General features: G+C 41.9%; 1 protein-coding gene across 6 annotated transcripts in view; it reads right to left on the bottom strand.

The window, feature by feature from the left end:
* PIKFYVE (phosphoinositide kinase, FYVE-type zinc finger containing) overlaps nt 1-23,034 on the bottom strand; it is a 103,430-nt gene that overhangs the window by 58,048 nt on the left and 22,348 nt on the right. For 5 of the 6 annotated variants that reach the window (XM_073306653.2, XM_073306652.2, XM_073306655.2 and 2 more), the window contains 5 exons: nt 14,649-14,787; nt 11,313-11,470; nt 10,008-10,119; nt 7,834-7,981; nt 7,166-7,333 (listed from right to left, as the gene is read on the bottom strand). In XM_073306653.2, the coding sequence (XP_073162754.1) occupies nt 7,166-7,333; nt 7,834-7,981; nt 10,008-10,119; nt 11,313-11,470; nt 14,649-14,787 (725 nt within the window). The remainder of the gene's footprint in view (nt 1-7,165; nt 7,334-7,833; nt 7,982-10,007; nt 10,120-11,312; nt 11,471-14,648; nt 14,788-23,034) is intronic. The other variant, XM_073306656.2, reaches the window with a different exon arrangement.

Raw genomic sequence — 23,034 nt, 5'->3', positions numbered from 1 at the left:
CTCACTAGCTCCAGCAGCTGCTGTGCAGGGAGGGGGCCCGGCGGCATGTGACTAAGCGAGGCCAGCAAATCCTGGCAAAATCTAGGGGGTGTTGGGGGGTGTGGAAGGGGCACGGCATGTGACCCCATGTGCCTCCCCCCACACGTCACCTCTGGCAGCAGGGCGGGGGTATCCGCAGGGCTGCAGGTGTGCACCAGCTCTCAAACATCTGAAGATTGTCATATGCGGCTCTGAGGGTCAGTAAGTTTGGTCACCCCAGTGTATAATATATGCGTGCATGTTATGTAATACAAGATAAGTAATTACAGAATATGGTATCTATCAATTTGTTTGCCAAAGAGTTTTCCAGGATCTATCTATCAAAACAGTTATTACCATCACATGACAAGTTAGTAACTATATCCAGCTTTCACAAAACCAAAACAAAAAACCAACAATGCTGTTTAGAGGGAAAAAGTAGTCTCCAAAGTCCCACATAAGCACCCCCAACATGACCACCACCCTGCCCTCCCCCTCAAAAAAATCCTAACGCTTCAAGACGAAGTCTTTTGCTCTGGGATGACTGATGAGTGCACACTTCCAAAGCAGAGAAATACAGAACTAAATAAGACAACTGATAAAGTAGCAGAAATATCAGAACTATGCCCTCACGAATTACAACACAAGTAAAACATTAAAGAGGGACACAGTCAACATAAGTTGCATTTCTGCCTGGTAGTTTCATATCTGCTAGTGTTGCAGATACCACCTTCCTCCTGCCGTTAGGATTATTACTCTAGACCAGTGGTTTTCAACCTGTGGTCCCGGACTACATCTAAGATTTCCGGAGCGGTCCGCACCTCCATTTGAAATTTTTTAGCGGTCCACAAATGAAAAAAAAAAAAAAAAAAAAAACTTGAAAACCATGGCGCTAGACTGTAGACAGAGAAACACAATCTCTTCATTTTATTTCATGCATTTGACAGCTCTGTGCATGGAGTCCTTTCTGTTTTGCAAACGGTTAATTACATGTCCTGGGAATTCAAGCACATGCTTTCAGTTCATGTCTGGGAACAGGACTCTTTCCAGTGACAGTGAAACTAGGCAGCATAGAGAAGAAGGAGCAGAAAAGAGGAGTTGGCATATGCAAGCATGGTCCCTTAAAAAAATTAAATAAATAAATCAGCAGGGACGAATCCCAATCCAAGTTTGGATATGTTGTCCAATAGGTGCTCTAAACTGAAGCTTCATACATAATGGATGAAGAGTCCAAGATGGTAGCATCCCCTTCAACTTAGTTACTAATATGCTAATATTTTGTCCAAGTAGAGGCTGAAAGGAGAGTGTCTTTAATAAGCTGTGCACAACTAGTTATACTGAAGGCTAGCTGACTACTTTGCAGTCTGCCCCATTTAGGGGATAGCATACAGCTACCCTACACCAGAAGCATACTAGAGACTAATCTGTGACATAATTCCTCCCCAAACACCACTTACACTAGAGTAAGAAGTAAGTTATTTAACCTCTTTTCACAGAGCAGCTCACTTACCCTATATACCCTGGATAGCAAGTAGAGGGCAGAACCAGGACTCCTTCCCTTGCAGTAGTTTCCCCCGCCCCCACAGCTGGAGCCTCAATGTGAGAATCTTACTCCACTAAGCACTGTAGGGGCTATGACAATCTAGCCCTAAGTGAGGGTTACTTATTAGGAATATCTGAAATACGTATGTTGTAAATCAAAATGTATCAAGATTTTATTGCCATGCGTTTGGGATGACCACATTATTCGTAAGTGGCAAAGCCACAAGTTTGTTACTACAGATGAACCCAACATGCAGCAATAAATGTTTTGTCACATGCTACCCCCGTCCCCCGCATAATATGGTATATTTTGTTTAAGCCCCGTTTCAGGAAGTTGTTTTAATTTTTGTGTCCTTGTCTAACAAGCTAGATAGCTTTAGCACCCATACAGAGGCCTCCTGGTGACAATAAAGTCAGAGCCAAGTATACTGTTTTGTTTGAGAGGCTGTCTCTAGAAAGTTAACCAAAATTATTTTTTTAAATAAGTCCATGTGTGTCACTTTGTGAGGCCTGACATTCAAGAGCAGGGCTGGAAGAGAGTGCTGTGTACCACTGAAGGTGGGACTCAAGAGTTCCAGCTCTCCCCCATGGAAGCTAATAGGTGGAGTTTCCAGCAACGGCAGTTCATGAGATATTTTACTTCAAGATATTCTGTCCTGAGGTCACAGCCTATCATTAGTCAGTACCGCACCAGTAACTGTTTTGTATCCCTGCTTATACCCATGACATGTTTTGTTTTGGGGAGCAAGGAGCATGTGTGCTAAATCATAGCTTGAAGGATTAGATTTTTATTGATAAGTATCGATAAATGTCAATTTCACCACACACAAAAAGTTTTCCATTACAATCATTAAAACTTACAGATAGCAAAGTAATCGAAATGCCACTCGAGAACTTAAGACTCAAAATGTAGTGATCTAAACTTTTGAATCAGGCTAGTTACAAATGGACTAGCAAACGAATAGTAAAAGCAAGTATGATTCTCTTTAAAGATATTTACATTGTATATTTTGACAATTTGTGTTTGAATAGTTTATAAAGCTTTAACTTCCTGAATCTCAAGGTCTGTCATTAAATAATTGTCTGAATGTCCCACACCTGAAAAAAATTAAAAATAAGCATCTGTCAAAGTTATAAAAAAATAAAAATCAAATTCTACCAAGCTTATTTATAGACCAGAGCTGAGATCTAAAAGAACCTTGGAAGTTTGAAATAGATGAAATTAGTCTGTTCGCAGATGCAGGCTATAAAACAATGCAATTTATTCCATAGATTCTATATAGCTTTTAAATAGGGCTTCATGGGTAGAAATAGGATATACAGGAAACTATTCAACAACTTCAATAATTCGCACTGTCGAAAAGGGATGGAAAGAGTTAAAACCAATCACAATAGCCATGACCATTAGGAAGGATGAAGTGAGATCAGAAGGAGAGACAAAGCTTTTCTTCATTGCTACTGTAATCACTATAGATCACTAATAGCAATTTAAAATGTCTTAAAATCATCCTGCATTAGCAAAATTAATATATGCCATTTTCCCTTGGTGGTGACATGCCCCCAAATAGGCAAGCCTGGGCTTACCCTCACTCACCATAGGCGGACCTAGACAGCTTGGGACATTAGACTGGGTGAATAGTTCTACAAAAGCTTTGGTTAAAAACAGAAAAAAAAAGCCACAAGACACCTTATTATGGACTGCCAACCCTCCTTTCCCCTGTTCCACTACAATTTTATCCCCTTTATGTCTCACTACACAAAGGTGAAAACTGCTCTGTATTGAAGAGACTCTGAAGATAGAATTGTCAAAAATTGACATAGCATCTACAAGGTGAAGTCTCAAAAAAACCCCAGTTTAAACAATGAAAAAAGTTTAGCTGTTTTAACACTAATTCACTTCTAACCACTGAGTGGGTTTTCACTGAATGAAACACAAGAGGAGAACATGATGATCAAGTTCATTTTTTATCAGTTTCACTTTCTGGCTTACAAATTAACAACCTGCTGCAGCATTTGGGCTGCACACCCAAGAAGTGAATGAAATTTGACTCCAAGGTTATCGTACTGGAATTTAGTTTGCTGGAAGTGTCTGATATTATTGAGTCTTTAATGTCCTTACATAGACAAGTCCCTATACTGGGCTCAGCAACAATCAAAAAGCAGCATTAGAATACCAAAAAGTTTCTAGTACATTATAGACTATTGCTCTACAGCTGTCCCCTGTATGCACCCTGCAATTTCCACCAGTCATAAGTAACTTTATACTGCAGAATTGATTACATACTTCTTAGAACAGATGCTTTGTTCCTACTTTACCTCCCCTTTCCCCATGATTGTGACTTATAGATTGTGTGACAAAACCATCAGATTACTTCCTGCTGTAGGAGGGTGTGTCACCGCCAGTTCTGCAAGTTCTTTCACGGTAAGGAATAAACTCACTACCATGTAAGATAACAGAAGATCCTGACTAAAACAAAGCCAGAGACTAATTCCCATCATTTTCATAGGGCAATGTCCCAACAGACTGCATCCAGCATCAATTAGCGGCTAAAGGTTCATCTATGTGGGGATACTTTGGAAAATTAATCCAAATTAGTTCATTAATTTCTTAGGGAGATTATTTTGGCAGAACAGCCACCAAGCAATATTTACTTACAAGTGACAGTACACGCATCTGACCTCTGCTGTTTTAGCAATTTCCTTTTGCCATCATTCATGTTTTAGGAGATCATCCATTTAATTTCCCTGAAAATACAGTACAGTTTCCCCATGTCCTGACCAGCCTAGTTTTAGAAGCCTGGAACAATAGGGCCATCACTCCGTTCTCCAGTCCCTTTTGAGATTTTCACAGACTCACGTAGAATGTCAGGAAGGGTTTCTTGTCTAAAACATCTAAGCGTTTCCCTTTCCACTTTATCCCACAGCCTCCCCTAGAGGTTCTCACACTACAGGACAGGAACTATAAGTATGTAGAGTCACACAATTACTGGCTTCGAATGTTGTAGAATATCTACCCCTAGTTAAACAATGCTGTACACAGAGACCCAGATTCTGATCAACCTCATGACAATTCCATCATCTTAGCGATATTACTCTCAATTTTACATTGCTATAAAATTGCCTGGATATAAATTTACTTATGCCAGAAATTAATGGAAAATTCCAGATTTGGTTACACGAGTTCCAGACACAGAGGAGCTCCATTAAATTCCCCTTACAAAATGCTTGCCTTAACAGCCCAAAACTACACTGATTTCATTTGTAGTGCCTGTAACCAGGCTTACCATCCTTTAAGACAAACTGCAGCCCACTTCCTTGCACTTGGGAGCAGACTCTCAGGTATAAATGACAGGTTTCAGAGTAACAGCCGTGTTAGTCTGTATTCGCAAAAAGAAAAGGAGTACTTGTGGCACCTTAGAGACTAACCAATTTATTTGAGCATGAGCTTTCGTGAGCTACAGTTGGGCCCAACTTTATTACCATGCACATTGTGTAAAGAGTTGTCACTTTGGATGGGCTATCACCAGCAGGAGAGTGAATTTGTGTGGGGGGGTGGAGGGTGAGAAAACCTGGATTTGTGCTGGAAATGGCCCACCTGATGATCACTTTAGATAAGCTATTACCAGCAGGACAGTGGGGTGGGAGGAGGTATTTTTTCATATTCTCTGTGTATAAATAAAGTCTGCTGCAGTTTCCACGGCATGCATCCGATGAAGTGAGCTGTAGCTCACGAAAGCTCATGCTCAAATAAATTGGTTAGTCTCTACGGTGCCACAAGTACTCCTTTTCTTTTTGCGAATACAGACTAACACGGCTGTTACTCTGAAACAAAAATTTAGGCCTATGCAAAAATAAAATACATAAATAATAAATAAATCCCACAGACCACCTAGGATCACATTTTCCTATCAGTTTATAATGGGTAGATAATGACAAATATGATATTCATCAATGTGACAGGAACATAAACATACAGCTTCCAGAGAATTGAAGCCCACACCCTTCTGAAAGGAAGGAGTACAAGGAAAGAAAAGATTAGAAACATCTGCATCAGCAATTTCCAAGATCTCAGAGCTCTGTAGTGGGAACACACTATCCTTTTAGGTTTATTCCTGACTGCCCCAGCTACTGTACACTGTGAATTAGATGGCTTATCTTTGATTCCAGTTGTGTGTGCTTGCTCTCAAATATCTAGTTTTATATACTGAATAAGGTACAGTGGACAAGATTTTCAAGCTTAAATGCCTTAAATTAGGAACCCACATAGTAAGCTGTGCCCATAATGGTCAGTGAAGTCAATGGATGCTGCTGATAATCTTTTGAGGGGAAGAAGGTGGGGTCATAACATCAGACAAAACTAGGCTATTATCGAATATAAAGTCACTCCGCTTTTGAAAGTACCTTCAGCACTTTCATTTTTACAATACACCTATTTTCCTTTCCTTCTGGACAGACTTTAGCAGGTACCAGCAGTGCCTGCTGTAGATACTTGAATTTAAGGTTAGCCCACTGCCAAAGGGGCTTTTTCATTTTTTGGTTGCTAACAGTTGCTGCATCAAACTCATTTTAGAATGAAGCTTCCAGTATTCTCTGTCCAACCCAAAATTTTTCAGCGCAAACCACCTGTGAACAAGTGAAAAAAAATAAGCTTTTCTGTCCTAATTCACCCCAACAGAAAAACTTTTCCATTGTATTTACATCGACAACTGAGGGATGCACTCACTAGGAGCATCCCAATTAAAGATCCTCTACTCTGCTAGTGAGCCTTACAAGAACTGTGGACAGACTCCATAATCAAAGACTTTTAAATGCCCATTTGAAGAAACCAAGGACAGGAATCTGCAAAGCTGTTGAAGCTGCAGGTAAGGGAAAGGAGAACAGAAATAAAGAGCCACCCCAGCATTTAAAGGAGCCACCACAATTATTTGCAAACAAAAACAGTGGGCCAGACTTTGTTTCAGTCAGCCATAGTGTGGTTCACAGTATACTAAAATAGAATGGGAGAATAGGTGATATTTTCAAATAGATTTCACTTGCCTTTTCACATTCCAATTTAGCATTCATTTATAGAAGAGATTTAAGAGTGACTCAGCAGTTTGACTATTAGATTTGTTAATCAATGCATTTTATAAAAGGATAATTGGACCCACAGTGGTAAACTGATGAAAAGAGATGGAGGGATTAAGTTTTCTCCATCACTAATGGTGATTAAAAAAAGTGGCAGTCTGATTTTTTTTTTTTTTTTAAATAATCACACCTTAAATTGGCCAGAACTTATGATGTTGTCCCAGTTAGCTGAACAAGACAATATGTCTGGAACTGCCATGCTGTGAAAGGAGAGAGGAGGTAGCATGGTATCCTCCAACTGCAAAGAGAATAGCCACACAAGAAGTTGCACGCTCTTCAGAGAAGGTGGCATAGTTGGCTTATTCTGAGCACCCCTACAAAGGTAATCGAGTCAGAGGACGTATGCAGGTGGGCTAACTAAAAAGATCTCATATATACACCCATCAACAAGACAACTACAGGTAGTAGTGGGTAAACTCATCAGTGTCAGGGCACCGCTCTCCATCATGTGCAACTCCAGCTGGTGACTACCTCGTACCTTTTTGGTCTGCAGGGTGAGGGGGCACATGTGGGTACTTGGAGTGCTTCTTGATATGGAAGTTCACGTTGTCCAGCTCCACGTTCAGGTTGATGGAAGCGGCTGAGTCACTGTCCATTGTGGACTGGAAGCTGCTGACTGATGTGCGCTTGCTAGGGCTGGCGGAGTCTTTTAATGTTGGGTAAGGAGGAAGATACAGGGAGGAAAGGGGTTCAAATGGGTATCATGAGGGTATTGGAGAGGAGAAAAATTGTCTTTAATACATAAAGCCCAGTGTGCAATACTAAAAGGGATACAGTATTTTCAGTCTTAAATCTGTACACTTCAAGATAAGATTAAGTGTTGGAAGGAAGTTCTATAGATTTATTTTAAAACCCAAGTGAACATTAGGACAGTGTCTGTCTTGACACCCCGAACTAGTCCATCTGTGCTACTGTAATCCAGAGAGTTTATACTAATTTGGAAACATCAAGTTTTGCAAACGGATTAGAAAATACTGTATCCACCACAAGAAACAGGAGAACTAGTGAGGTTTTAGTTTACTTGGAACCTTACAGCTACTACCAGCAAAGTAGGACTTTCACTTCCATTACACATACACACACAAAAAGAGAGAGAGTTATGCTAATTTGTCATGCGAAGATGGAAGAGAGTCAGTTGAAACTCACTGGCCAAGTTATCCTCCCCTTCGTCAGGGATTTGTTCTGTGTCACTGTCATCAAACTTGATGTCTTTGAACCAGGATGGCTCAGAGTGCCCCTCTACGGAGTTCACCGAATCACTGTCTGGAGAGGGGGTTTCCGAGAACTCTGTGCTCTGGGAGATCAGGAAAAGAGAAAGTAAATTTAATTCTTCAGCCCTTCTGGGATGTTAAGCTGCTTTAGAAAGGCACCACTATGCACTGATCAAAACAGCAACAGCTTACATTTATATTGTGTCTTGCAGCCTGAAGCACTTCACAAAAGTAAATGTATGCACACAGTGGGATAAACTTATCACGGAACCACCCACCACTTGAGGGGGGGCAGCAACTGTTTAGGACAGGAAGCGAGTACCTCTTTACTCTGCCCACATCAGTCTTTGCTTCTTCCCCAGGCACCTCACCCCACTCTCACAAGTCAACCATGTTGGAGAGGGATAGCTCAGTCGTTTGAGCATTGGCCTGCTAAACCCAGGGTTGTGAGTTCAATCCTTGAGGGGGCCATTTAGGGACCTGGGGCAAATATTGCGGATTGGTTCTGCTTTGAGCAGGGGGTTGGACTAGATGACCTCCTGAGGTCCCTTCCAACCCTGATATTCTATGATTGAGGCAAATGAAAGACTTGCAAGTTTTCTATTCACCCCCACAACATGTTAAGAGCCTGCACAGATTTGAGCGCTAGGACTAGAGCAAAGGGGTTTGCCAAACTCTATACTTTACCCCCATAAACTGACCATGCTGATCTGGGAGAAGGACATGCACTTTTAGCCCCTTGAACAATTCTGTGACTGACCAAATCAAGTGGGGCTAACTGATTCAGTTGAAAGCCAGGTTTGGCCCTCTAAATCAAGAGAGAAACTATTGTGAAGCAAGGCCTTGGGATCTTATGGCAGGGAATCCCAGAGAGCAGACAGCAACTTCAATCTACCCCCCACCCCCAAGACAGAAATTTCCAGTCACCAAAGGAATTGCAGTTCTAGTTAGAATTTCCTCCTTTGAAACTAATGCAATTGCTGCAAAAACAAATTCACTGACACCAGTTTAACTCCACTGAATTCAGTTGAGTTACTCCCAATTTATACAGAAATAGACAAGAGGAGAGTCAGATGCAACTTCCTGCTGACTTTACACACTACAGGATCAGAGATCATATAAGAGCATGACCGGTAAACCACAGGTTAATCATGAACTGCAGACTATATACGACCAACTATAACTAAAACTTTCTGTTGTTTCTTGACTGGTAGAAGTGATTGCATGAATCAAGACAAAAACTAATGGTTTTGGCAGATCTTACACCTCAGCATATCTCAAGCAGGACAATGCCAGAGCCCAGACAGCATCTTCAGTCACTTCTCCTTTACTGGGGCCCTGATTGTCTTTCTCCACACTGCAACTCAGGCTCAGAATAAAGAGAGACCATTTATATACTAGGGTAGAGAAACCCTTTACGCAAAGTCTCCAGATACTTTACTGGCAACAATAAGTAAATTAGGGAATTCAATCTCTTCCTAAACCCATCAACTTCTTTTGATCAGGAATTAAGCAACTAATTTCCCAAAATATTGTCTAAGAGTTGGAAGGATGGTGTATTTTTTAAGTCTTTATGAAGAACTTGTCAAAGATGTCATTGTTCAAAGAGACAATGGCCCTTCCAGGAAAAGCTACATGCTGTATCACAAGTGACATCTACTCCTAGAGTGTGACAGCTGTTCTGAATACTGGCTATGCTATTCAGAAGCCACACTGGAATGTGCTTACCATTGTGACTTTAGACTTTTGTTGATGCAATCAGATTTTAGAACCCCTCCTCCTTTTTAACTTAACATAGGTGTGGCCACCCTTACTCCTCACAGAGGAAGCATCAAAGCTTCCTTGCCTGACCTAGTTTCCTCTATGACCTTAACTCAATTAGTTTACATTGGTGTAATGAGATTATGAGTATTTCCACACACTCACAACACAAGACAGACCCAGCTGGCACAGGGACAGCACCAAGAGTACAGAGAACATGAGGCAAGCTAGGCCTAGTTCTCTTGAAACCTAGGAGCTAGCAGAGCATACAGAGGAAGGAAAGTGACAACAGTTCGCCAGCCACAACTGAATCAACATTCCAATGGCAGCTAGAAAAGGTTTCTGTACCTGTAGTGGTCTGTACAGAGCATATTCATCTCTAAAGATTTGATCATGGTGACTGACACAATCAAGCCAGCGTCCATCTACCAGTGCTTGTCCTATTGCGATGGCTTGAGCTCTAAGGGCAGAATAAGAGACAGGCGAGTATTAAGAGTCTGGTTATAAGTGTGTATGGTTTACAGTACAAACTTTTACCCAAAAAAAGCATAATTTATCTCTCCTTTATTTTGCATTATTTGTTAGAGAAAAGGTACTTATTTAGAGACAATTTGGTGAGACAGTGGATTGAAAACATGACTAGAGCCAGGAATGCAAGTGTTCCCCACCTATATGTTTGGCTGTTGATTTTTGGAAGTGCTGAACACCCTCCCCCCCACGCCCCAACTCCTTGCTGTAGGTACTCAGCACCGCTGAAGACTCAGGCCCATGCTGTGCAGGCTTGAATCATCTCGATTCCTGCCCTTCTTAACTCAGTAAGACAGGGATAATCCTTTACAAGCCCTCAGCACTGCAAGGCAAACATACAGTGCTATACGGGATGGTAAGCTGTTACATTGCAGACCCAGTTATCCCTAGATCTTGGGGCCATCCAAAGCCTACAAATAGTTAGAGGGGTCCTGAAACCCACCCCCAGGCCAGCCAGCTATAGCAGCAAGGTTGTGCTCGTGCAGCTAAGAAACACAACTGCAGTATCCACGCAGCACAGTTGATCTGATCTTTTGTTGACGGAGGTTACATTATTTAAAAGTGGAGACTATCACTAGAGCATCTACCCAAAAGGCATGGCTTAGTTCAACCAACATTAGGAAACCTTTAAGAACGAGTTGATCAGCAATTATGAAACAGAGCACAGTGTTCCAAAAACAGAGACATTCTTAACAGTAGTCTCGTGCCAGTTTTAGTGATTACCATTCTCTCACTCTCCCCTCTGCCCATTTCAGTCTGTTACTCCCATTCTGCTCCCTCCTGGCCCCCCAGCTACCTTTCCCTTCCCACTGGGTAACTCCATTCCCTTGTGCTAGTCGTCTGCCCTAGTTTCCGACTCGACTTGCCCCTTCATTAAGTTATGTGCTGTCAGAATTAGCAAATGAGCTAAAGACATTCTTTCCCTTGTTCAGAGGAAGGGAGGAGGAGGAGGAGGAGATCAGAGTCTCATTTCCTCTCTCCATCCACTGATACACATGCACACTCACTTTAAAAGGGGGAATATACCACTGGGGGGGAAAAAATTTACACACATGCCAACCAACACAGACGATGAGTGCAATGGCAGATGGGTTTAATTTAAGCATTTTTAAATATCAGGAATACCTTGTGGTAATGTGTCCATTTCTGATGAGCCAGTTGACTAGTTCCTTTCCCACAATGCAGTTGGGATGGGTCCGCAGCCAATAGCGGTGGTCCTGAAACTCCATCCCACTATTGTGATGGCAAATTTTCTTCCACAAATCCTTTAACTGGACAGAGTCCTGTGTGAGAGAGACAGTTACGGAGGGTTTTAGAAAGACTGACCTTGCAGTTAGATACAGCTACATCAGCACAAGCCTTCACATTGGCTCCTGAGCAACAGCCTTCCAATAATAAGAGTAAAGTCGAAGCCGTTATGTATTTGCTTCTAAATTAAGCAGCGTACATCAGCTGCTATTTAAGTCCTTTATTTTACAGCAAGTGATCCTATACACTGAGAATAAGGGAAGAATTTTGCAGTAATATTTTATACATACAGTCAAACAATGCAAAAGCTCACTGTGTAAGTCAGGCAAGTAGTTTCCTAGCAGTAAAGCTACCATGCTGAACTCCCTCTTCCAGCCCCCTGGAACTGGGGGCTACGTAGAAGACCAAGGAACACTGAATCTTTCTTCAGGTAAAGCAATAAATGCTCTTCTGAACATTCTGTGCTGTTGACCTGAATGCTGCACTCAAGCCTCTTTCAGAGCTCTCTTTGGTCAACTAGTTAAGGAGATCCCTTTGAGAATGATGCTTTCTATGTTGCCATTTTGTTCAAGTAACTTCTACCATCCCATTTCTATGGACGAATGCCTCTCCACCATCTCCACTTATTGCCAATTGAGAGGCCAAATCACACTACCTAATCCCTACTTCCAATCTTCTGTACCCCATTCTGAATCCTTAAGGTTCAGGCCTCCATCCATTTTGACGCAAACACTCCTTTACCTGTACTTCCACCTCCATAAGAGCAGCCACAGCTGGGCAATCAAAGCTAGTTTTCTGCATGGTAAGACACCTCCAGGACCTCACTTTCCAGTTAACATAACCAAGGGCCCAGGACATCCATGAACATGATTTCCACCCACCCCATGATTCAGGTTCTCTCCACAGATCTCTGGTGCTAGACAACTCTGAATCACAGGGTCTGATGTGTTGGTTAGTTACACTACAACTTTGAATCATGTTGTCATAAAACCGCCTGACACTAGTATGGCTGTAGCCTACCTAATATTGGTCATGGCTATGTCTCTGCAGGCCAGAACAACTCTTCCCCACCAGCACACCCAGACAATGCTCTTATCCTTGTGGACAGATGTTCCAGTCATTTGAAAGGACATGCACCACAGGAAAAGATCTGCAGGTGTTGAAACAGCCCAAAGAGGAAGAGAGGAAAGAATTGGGATTGTTTCTTTAGTTGCTACTACATGATGCATAAAGTTAGCCTAAAGAAGTGTAGGGTCCCCCCCCCCCGCCCCCCGGAAGACTATGTAAACACACAGAACCAACAGAATTATGACATTAGTTATCAAGCAAACTGATTGAGAGGGGAAGTGATTTTCATTTAGACGTCAAGTGTTTTTATTTTTATTATTAATCTCTGTTTAGGACAGTTTTTAGGGTTGTGTGTGTTTAACAAACACACACACCTTCAAACAAAGGGCTAAAAAAGCTCACAAGACATACTGATATCTCCCAGAGCAAGACTAGATTCAACATTCCTGATTTTATATATATTATATATAAACATGCACACACACACACAAATAAAAATAAAAATAAAAAAAGCAGCCAGGACTCTACTACATGCCTCTTCATACACCATAAGCAAACCCAGTTCCTCACCCCTTTAAAAATTCAAGTAATTGAGTGATTTATCAAATCTGATCAGCATTCCTCTCATCTAACCCTTTTGCTGAGATGACAAGTTTGCCAGGAAAGTTTGGTTTCCTTAGGATCTTCCCTATCCCCACCCCGAAAAAAAAATCCTATAATTTTAACCCAGTTTTGTGTGCACAGGTTTACTATATCTGCCCCAGAAATTTCTATCCCCCTTGGCTTCAACTTACAGGAACCTGGTCCCACTGATTGGTTGACTCCAGTTCCATGCATCCCATGCTAGCCTGTCCAGTGCACTGCATGTTTTGGGGTGGTCAGCTACAAAGCACGTCACTCCTGCCATGGCAGGAGTATATAAAATTTGATTCAGTAGAATTCAGTCATCTTAATATTGCTTTGTGTTTTAGACTGAAATCAAGTGGCAGAACACCACAACACTTTAAACTCTAGGATTTTAGCTTGCAGATTATGGAAGTGTGCATGGATTTCATTCAGAATTCCAGTGCTCCTGCACCTTGTCAAACTCCCGCTTTGCAAGCAAAGGCCATTAACTTTTTATCACAGTATAGTCAATTCAATGCACCACTTAAGAGTATCATGACCTGACAGGGACTCAGGACAGTTCCTGTATTACAAGAAGCAATTATGACATCCTAAATTATTGCATAAAAGCAACAATTCTAAAAATCAGATCTAAAGTTAAGTGAAGACACAACAGCTTTGACTATTTTGTCCCAAGCTGTATTTGTAACGTTTAAGCTGTTAGTGTCTCTGTCCCCCAGACTGAATAAGATCCTAAGCTGTCCCCCTACTCTCCCTGACACTCCTAGATCCCTTCTGCAGAGCATATCTGCTACAGCATTCTCCTTGAAAGGAAGAAATTGTCTCATTATAAAGCTTGCTTCAATGTGGAAGCTCTACAATAAAAAGGTGAGCCACCACCAAACATCAAATTCTGCCCTTACATATGCAATCCACAGGGAGACAGTACTAGTACAAGATTTGACCTTATTGGTTTTGAATGGTAACAGACATCCAGAAAGATTCAACACTAGTTATGCAGTTTGGACAGTTTTAAATGAAACATCTCCCCCCTCCCTCCATTCTAATTGATTTTATAAACGTTAAGTATGTAAACAAGGGTTTGGGATTTGGGGTTTTTTTTAGTTTTATATAGTATTTCTCACAACACACAGAACAGAATGTTTTACAACAGGATTGCTCCAGAGTGCTGTGCTACTGGTTTTGATTGCTTTTCCTGGAACAAATGCATTAGTGCTACTTCCTATGAGAAAAGTTACATTAACTCCGCAAGCAAAGCAGATAGGGAGAAGGTCAAATTTCAAAACTTCTAACATTAGCTGTGGTCTCTAACTCATTCAAATGACTAGATAACTATTTTACATTAAAACAACTATTTACAGTTAGAACTTGCTAACCCATAAGGAAAAAAACTCAAGGATCATTTTAAAATCCACACACGCACGAGCCACAACCTGTACCACAAAGAAAGCATTAGAAAGACAGACACACATAACACATTGCTATCACAATGGAAGACAACAAAAATCTAGTTTGTACCAGAAGAATTTTTCGTTCATCCTCATTGGTATCTGCTTTCAAATACGTGCGATTAGCCTGTGGACTGACGGATGTCTCGTATGCAGGCACCATGGGTGAACCAGACCTATCCAGTGACAGGTTAGTAATGCTGGCCGATCTGGAGAGAGAAAGAGAAACAATACTTATAGTCTGCAAACCCCTCATAAACAAAACTTTATCAGAACAGGCTGTGACCTTACAACATGCTTCAAGAATCTTTAAGCAATGTGCTAGCATACGCTAGCTTTCCAAAGCAGCACTTAATTTGGGAGAGGTGGGGGAATGACACTTTAAGATGGCTGCAATACAGGGAACATTAAAATGATATTGTGCTGAAAGAGATTACATGGAATCTCTATATTATAAAAGATGTTAACAGGCAAAATAGTTCATATTGAACAGCTTCACATCAGGAGGACTATTTGAGCCAAGTGGTTTTTTTTCCTCCCCATAAGGATGGGGGCCGGGGGTGGGAGGAAAAAAAAAATCAACCTTGGACCCAACTGTTTCCAAACACTGGGTCAAGTCCCACACTCCAGTGAATAACGCATTCAACAGTTTCACAAAATGGTGATATATTATATAGTGACAAAAAGCAAATGTATCCTCTTCTTCAACATCCCACAGCTTTGGGACGCCTCAGAGTGACCCAGAGTATATTTTATTTTATTGTCTCTTCCCCACCCACCTCACAGTAATGCATTTTGAAATGAGAGTTCTTTATGGGGACAATACCCAACTTAAGCTAGTTTAAAAAGTGATTTTAAACAGGTTCCTGGTAGGGTTTTGGTTTGTTTTATAGGAGGGGAAGAATTGTGCAACTTCTGCAATTGTCCTCTTTTAGGCGTTACAATCTTTTAGTGCATTAAGTTTTTTCAGGAATAAGCTATGAATTATAGGACAGATAGTGACATGTTAATCAAATTGACAGCGAACAAATTCAGGCTGGAAATCAGAAGGTCTCCAACCATCAGAGAAGTGAGGGTTTGGAACAGCCTCCCAATAGACGTTGTGGGGGGCAAACAAGCACAGTTTTAAGAGAGCTAGACCACTTTATAAGTGGGACTCGTAGAGTTCCTGCTGACAGTGTGGGGCAGAGGGGTCCCATCTGGTTCATGTTCGATATCCTCAAAATCTCACGTTTCGGGTCACCTGCAGAGGTCATGAAGGAATTCTCTCCCTTCCCCAACCCCAGCGCAGTCTGGGGTTTCTTGGTCTCCCCCTGAAACAGCAGCGATACCACAGCTGGAGATCGTGAACTGGGTAAGGTGGGCCAGTGCTGGGAGGTGGTACTGAGCTTCCTCTCAGGTGCTTGGCTGGCTGGTTCTTGCTCACGTGCTCAGGCTCTAACTGATTGTCATATATGGGGCTGGGGAGGACTTTTTGTTCATGTGACTCCTCTGCAGCATGGGTGCAGGTCATTTACCAGGATTCTCTCATTTAAATCAATTCCCTGCCATTTCAGGGGCCTTTGGTATTGGTGTATCGCAGTCCCTCCTAGTCTCTGCCTGGGGCACATAATAGTCTAGTCTCCTAAAGGCTGTAATACTTTGGTCTAATTTCAGTTGTTGGGTTTGGCGTGCGGGTGCTGCTGGTGGCCTGTGAGACAGAGGTCAGAAGTGATGATCTGATAGTCCTTTTGGCCTTACTCTAGAACTATTAGATAGCTAGGGAATGCAGACTACAGAAGTTAATGGAACATGAAACTGTAAGAATGTGGACACTGAAGTTATATTTTACAAAAAAAAGCAGCAATAGAATAAAAAAGCAGCAGTCTTTCAATCAGTAGTACTGGCCTGTTGAAGTGTTTGAAAGAAAGCAGAAAAGTCTACATTAATAGGCTCAAATTAGGTAATGAGCGAGTCAGGATCAAGACAAGCCACGTTGGTACTTCAACAATTGACATTTAAAGGACAATTAATAGCATTTTCCTGGCCAATATAAGCAATGTGTCACAGCATACCTCTGACATACAGCTAAGGCTGTCATTGCTAATAGCCTTCAGCTACCGCAGATGTTATGTTCCTAGTCACATGAGTTAACAGCATTTCAAGAACCGATCATTTAGATCAGTACAGAAAAAGTTATACAGTTTTAACAACTTCCCATATCAAATGTTTTCTAGTACTAGTCAATTGTTTTACAAGAACTAGTTTAACTATGCCATCTAGCTGTAGAAAGCATAACTGTTTTATTTATGTAGGTATGTATAAAACCACACAAACATGACCAGCTAACTAAATGGACATTCATATCAAAACTTTGTCACCATCGATTACATTCAAAGCCTGATTGTATATACCTGAATTGTGGCCTAGTGGATAGTGCACTGGACTGGGACTCAGGAGATCTGGGTTCTAGACCCAGTTTTGCCACTGGCCTGTTGGGTGACCTTGAGCAAGTCTTTTCACCTCTATGCCTCCGAAACCCTATTTGCTTCACTACATAGAGTGGTTCAATTGATTTCAATGGGATCACTTGTGGGCATCGTAACTGTGGCAGACTTGGGTCCTCTAAGAACATCCTTTATAGTCTCTTGTATGATCCTCCTATTTTCAGCAATATATACTTATCTTGACTGGCAAATAAAATCTATATCAAATAGCTGGTTAGAATGGTTATCCATATGCCCAATGAGTTAGAAATGGAATTCAGTCAAGTTAGCAGTCAAATAGCAGCTAAGGCAATTAGCTATATTTGCCTGTTCAATGCAAGAGACAATTACGAGATAAGTGCAAAAGGCAGCCTTATTACCCCTCAAAACAGAGCATAGCTAGCACAGTTGATTATTAATTCGCTGTCATTCTACTGAAAATGCCACAGTGCATTGCAGAGAGAGCATGCATTTAATTAACGTGTCAGGCATTTTTGGGACCTGATGCCATTTTTAACTATGTAGTCTGAAAGCCTATTTAATAACTTTTTAGGGAAATGACTGAGTAACTAATGAACTCTGGAAAGTTTAGAGAGATTCTCAGCAAAGTCATAAATACCTAGGGGTTAGAGGGAGCATATCTACACAAGGACTTTATACCAGACTCTGATCAGTTCCGACTGTTAGAAGAAAATAGTTTGATCTGCAGAACACACAAAAAAACAAATCTACACAGACACATGCCTAGAACCCTGACCAGGGGTATTCTACCTGCTACCCAAGATCCATAAACCTGGAAATCCTGAACGCCTCATCATCTCAGGCATTGGCACCCTGACAGCAGGACTGTCTGGCTATGTAGACTCTCTCCTCAGGCCCTACGCTACCAGCACTCCCAGCTACCTTCGAGACACCACTGACTTCCTGAGCAAACTACAATCCATTGATGATCTTCCTGAAAACACCATCCTGGCCACTATAGATGTAGAAGCCCTCTACACCAACATTCCACACAAAGATGGACTACAAGCCATCAGGAACAGTATCCCCAATAATGTCACGGCAAACCTGGTGGCTGAACTCCATGACTTTCTCCTCACCCGTAACTATTTCACATTTGGGGACAACGTATACCTTCAAGTCAGCGGCACTGCTATGGGTACCCGCATGGCCCCACAGTATGCCAACATTTTTACGGCTGACTTACAACAACGCTTCCTCAGCTCTCATCCCGCAACGCCCCTACTCTACTTGCGCTATATTGATGACATTTTCATCATCTGGACCCATGGAAAAGAAGCCCTTGAGGAATTCCACCATGATTTCAACAATTTCCATCCCACCATCAACCTCAGCCTGGAACAGTCCACACAAGAGATCCACTTCCTGGACACTACAGCACTAGTAAGCGATGGTCACAAACACCACCCTATACCAGAAACCTACTGACTGCTATACTTACCTCCATGCCTCCAGCTTTCGTCCAAACCACATCACACAATCCATTGTCTACAGCCAAGCTCTAAGATACACCCGCATTTGCTCCAACCCCTCAGACAAAGACAAACACCTACAAGATCTCTATCAAGCATTCTTACAACTACAATACCCACCTACTGAAGCGAAGAAACAGATTGACAGAGCCAGAAGAGTACCCAGAAGTCACCTACTACAGGACAGGCCCAACAAAGAAAATAACAGAACACCACTAACCCTCACCTTCAGCCCCCAACTAAAACCTCTCCAGCGCATCATCAAGGATCTACAACCTATCCTGAAGGACGATCCCTCACTCTCACAGATCTTGGGAGAGAGGCCAGTCCTTGCTTACAGACAGCCCCCCAACCTGAAGCAAATACTCACCAGCACCACACAACACACACTAACCCAGGAACCTATCCTTGCAACAAAGCCCATTGCCAACTCTGTCCACATATTTATTCAAGGGACACCATCGTAGGACCTAATCACATCATCCACGTCATCAAGGGCTCATTCACCTGCACATCTACCAATGTGATATACGCCATCATGTGCCAGCAATGTCCCTCTGCCATGTACACTGGCCAAATCGGACAGTCTCTACGTAAAAGACTAAATGGACACATATCAGACGTCAAGAATTATAATATTCAAAAACCAGCCCGAGAACACTTCAACCTCCCTGGACACTCAGTTGCAGACCTAAAAGTCACAATTCTTCAACAACAGAAAAAACTTCAAAAAACAGACTCCAACGAGAAACAGCAGAACTGGAATTAATTTGCGAACTGGACACCATTAAATTAGGCTTGAATAAAGACTGGGAGTGGATGAGTCATTACACAAACTAAAAACTATTTCCCCATGCTAATTTTTCCCCTACTGTTACTCACACCTTCTTGTCAACTGTTTGAAATGGGCCATCCTGATTACCACTACAAAAGTTTTTTTCCTCCTGTTGATAAAGCCTACCTTAATTGATTAGTCTCATTAAGAGTTGGTATGGCAATAACCTTTTTTCATGTTCTCTGTACATATTATATATATCTTCCTACTGTATTTTGCACTGCATGCATCCGATGAAGAGGGTTTTAGCCCACAAAAGCTTATGTCCAAATAAATTTGTTAGTCTCTAAGGTGCCACAAATACTCCTCGTTCTTTTTGCTGATACAGACTAACACGGCTACCACTCTGAAACCTGTCACAAAAAAGTGAGATTGCCTCTTCAGACCCTCAGAGGAGATCTCAAAGCCTGTACACTGCTTTTGGGTCTGGATTCATCCCTGATTGAGGTGGCTGGGATATGGTATGAAAGAGAGAGAGCAGAATATGGGTATTTTTGATGTGAAGTGGCTCTAAAGAAAAAACTGTCAAAGGGAGGGGCAATGAACAGACCCCTCCTCAAAATGGGCTACCATCAGAACAGAGTGAGAAATGGCAAAACGTTAAACAAAGCAAATAAGCGAGCAAATGCCACAGGGAGCGAGCACTGGCTCTTCGTAACTATTCCACTAAGACTAAGCATTTAGGATACTTCAACCCTGGAAACCTTCCTGGCTCTGGGCAGAATACAGCTGCACACCTACTCAATGGAAGCGGCAGAAGTTACACCTACTCAGTGGAAGTTACAGCTGAAATAAAAAAAATAATCAGGCCTTTAAGTGCCTGACATTTAGCCGTTACTCTTGCCAAGGCTTTCAAAAATATCATGACAGTCAACTCTCATTCACTAGGATACCTTTGAAAAGGTAAGAGTGTAGACATGGCTTTTCTAGATCTTTGTATCGTATCTCTAACAAGTTGATTGTGGTTTTATAGCCCTTACTCCAGTATTCCCCAGTTACACCATTTTTTGTTAAGTCACTTTAAAAATATTTTACTGTTCACTTACACATTGATTCCTCCCATTAAAGGGATAGGTTTTGTGTAAGACTGAGATCAAGTTGGCATAATCAGAAAAAACTACACTGTGTTTCGGGCCGGGGGGGGGGGGGGGGGGACGGAGGGGGGGACGGACACTAGCAGTTTGTTGGTGGCTTTTTGCTATCAAACCCACTGAATGAACCATTGTCCTCAAAGATTTAAGCGTCTATTATAAGAAGTGGCCTGTAAAATCTATTCAGTACTGAACCTAAAATCTCTGAATTGTAACGTCACAGGGCTTTTAGTGCACATAAAGCAGTTAACCAGCCATCCAAGATCAGTCCCAAAAGCCTCCCTCATCATGCCCTCCCCAACACTTTAAAAGTTAATTCCATAACTATTCCACTTAGTTTGCTATACGCTGGAGTTCTAATGAGATCCAGTAAGTGAGAGTCCCCTCTAATACCTATCCCAATACAGGTTTTGCTGAACTTTATCTGGGATTTTTAATCCTTTTACTTCCTGCAGCAGTGACAGAATAGCCTTCTTAAAGGGATGAGGAGGTTTGTTTGCTTAGCTGGAGATGTCCACACAGTCCTTTTAACACATTAAATGTTAAGCACTATCAGAATTCATAGTCTGCCAAAAGAAAGCATACAGTCTCTGTTGCATGACCCAAAGCTACAGATGCCAAGAGAGTTTCATTGGCTGGGATGCTGACTTTGGCAAAATTCTCAGGATTCAGAGACAGGGGTGGCTTTACATCATCACTCTGCATTTCCCTAAATGAACATTTAAGGACCGATTTGAAGGTCAGAGAGCCATTCAAAAAAGGTTATTAGTAACTGTTAGACTGAACTGCTGCAGCTGCAAATTGGGTCAGTCAGGCATTGCTCAGGACACTCCTACTGCACATAAGGAGCCAGCCAGTCTGAGCCTTCTGGGAACAGCCCTCTAAGCCCCACCTTCTCCAGCAGGTACTGGGAGTAGAGGGAGAGTAGCTTCATGGCCCTAGCAGCTTCTTGATGATTTTACAGTCATTCAGCATTGAGCTTTAACTCTGGACTTCCTTCTCTGTTTGCCAATCCATCATTGATTGTTGGTACTAATTTATAGGCTTGTCACCCTCCTCCCCTCTTTATCACCTATATCTAGTCCCTCAACCCCACTTCCCTCCACTGTTCCTTTGTTTTGAAGTTTCAGTGGAGCACAAAAGAGGAGGAACTGACCTACCAAGATATGAGCTACTAAAGCAGCCACATAATCTCCTTGTAAACCAGGCAGGCCCTCCATTTTCCCCTGCCCACCTCCGTTATCTTAACTTGTTCTGCCCAGGTCTCCTTAGATAGTCTTGAAGAGCTAACAGAGACCATGCTCCGCATTTGTGTAATACGGAGTACATTGGTGACACCCAGTGATCTTTCTAGAGGACAATACCAACGCTCTGAAACTTCTTTAACAGTATTAAGACCCTCATTATCTTTGTCCTAGCCATCATGTTCTCTCCTTGTGTTTGTGTCCTAGATTTGGCAGTTACAACTGGAAGCTCTTTGGGGTAGGAACCAGTTATGTAGCACCACCAAACAAATGTAAGGTATCAAAAATGACTACATTCTGGCAAGGGATTCCCCATCATAAAGCTCATTTAGACAAAAGCTTCAGAAAAAAACTGCAGCTGATTTTTAAGTTTTTACATTTATTAAAATCTACTTTGGCCCCTGGAAGTTTAACTACTTTTATACAAGATCAGGTGTGGGAATAGTGAAGTGAGAAAAGGAACAAGGCTATTCAGTTCAGCCAGCAGCAGACGTAAGAAAAAAAATTCCTACAGCTTTAGTGCACACTCCAACACTTCAAACAAGTAAACAACTAAAATCCAAGGAATAGTCTAAGCTCAGTTCTCTCAAAAGCAGCCTGAACAGAATTTGCCTACAGAGTTCCAAAAGTACACAAAGAATGAACACAGCTGTTGAGGTCAGGAGAGATTTCTCCAGTTGAATCTGCCAGGGGAACTCAATGCACAAGTTAGTGACCCAAATTGGAATTCAGCCAGGACAACAGGGCTAACATGGCTTCTCTTACAAGAGATGCTAATGAATAAAGGAGGCATGCACCCAGATGCTACTCCAAGCAGCCTGAGTGGATAGCCTTGGTTTTAGCAGCCCAGTGACACAGGCAAAGTTAAAAGTGAACCAATCAATTCAGTACAGCATCTCTTGCCCTTGTTACCACAATTCTTCCTTCTGTTACCTCTCAACCTCCCCTCATTAGAGTTCATTTTTCCACCTTTCTACTTACACCATTTCTCCTGCACTCAAAAGCTTTCAATTTCCTCTCACCTCTTCCCAATCTTGGCCTTTAGGACATAACCACAGTCTCCTCACCCAGCCCCTCACTAACCTGTTTCCATGCTTTCCTTTCATTGTGTTCCAATGGAACACCCAATCCAGTTTTCATGGTACCATCAAAACAGCCACACTACCGAACTAGAGTAACAGTACAGTCTTACTGTATTCCTGGTCCTTTTTCCTCCCCAACCCTATTATTAGTCTTGCTTGTTTAGTCACACGTAGACTGCAAGCTTCTCAGGGCAGGAAGCATGTTTAGCTGTACATTAGAATACTTAAATATATTTGGCATTGTAT

The sequence above is a fragment of the Lepidochelys kempii genome, chromosome 11 (genome assembly GCF_965140285.1).
Source record: "Lepidochelys kempii isolate rLepKem1 chromosome 11, rLepKem1.hap1, whole genome shotgun sequence".
NCBI classification, from domain to species: Eukaryota; Metazoa; Chordata; order Testudines; family Cheloniidae; genus Lepidochelys; species Lepidochelys kempii.
This window is presented reverse-complemented; position numbering and strand designations above follow the sequence as displayed.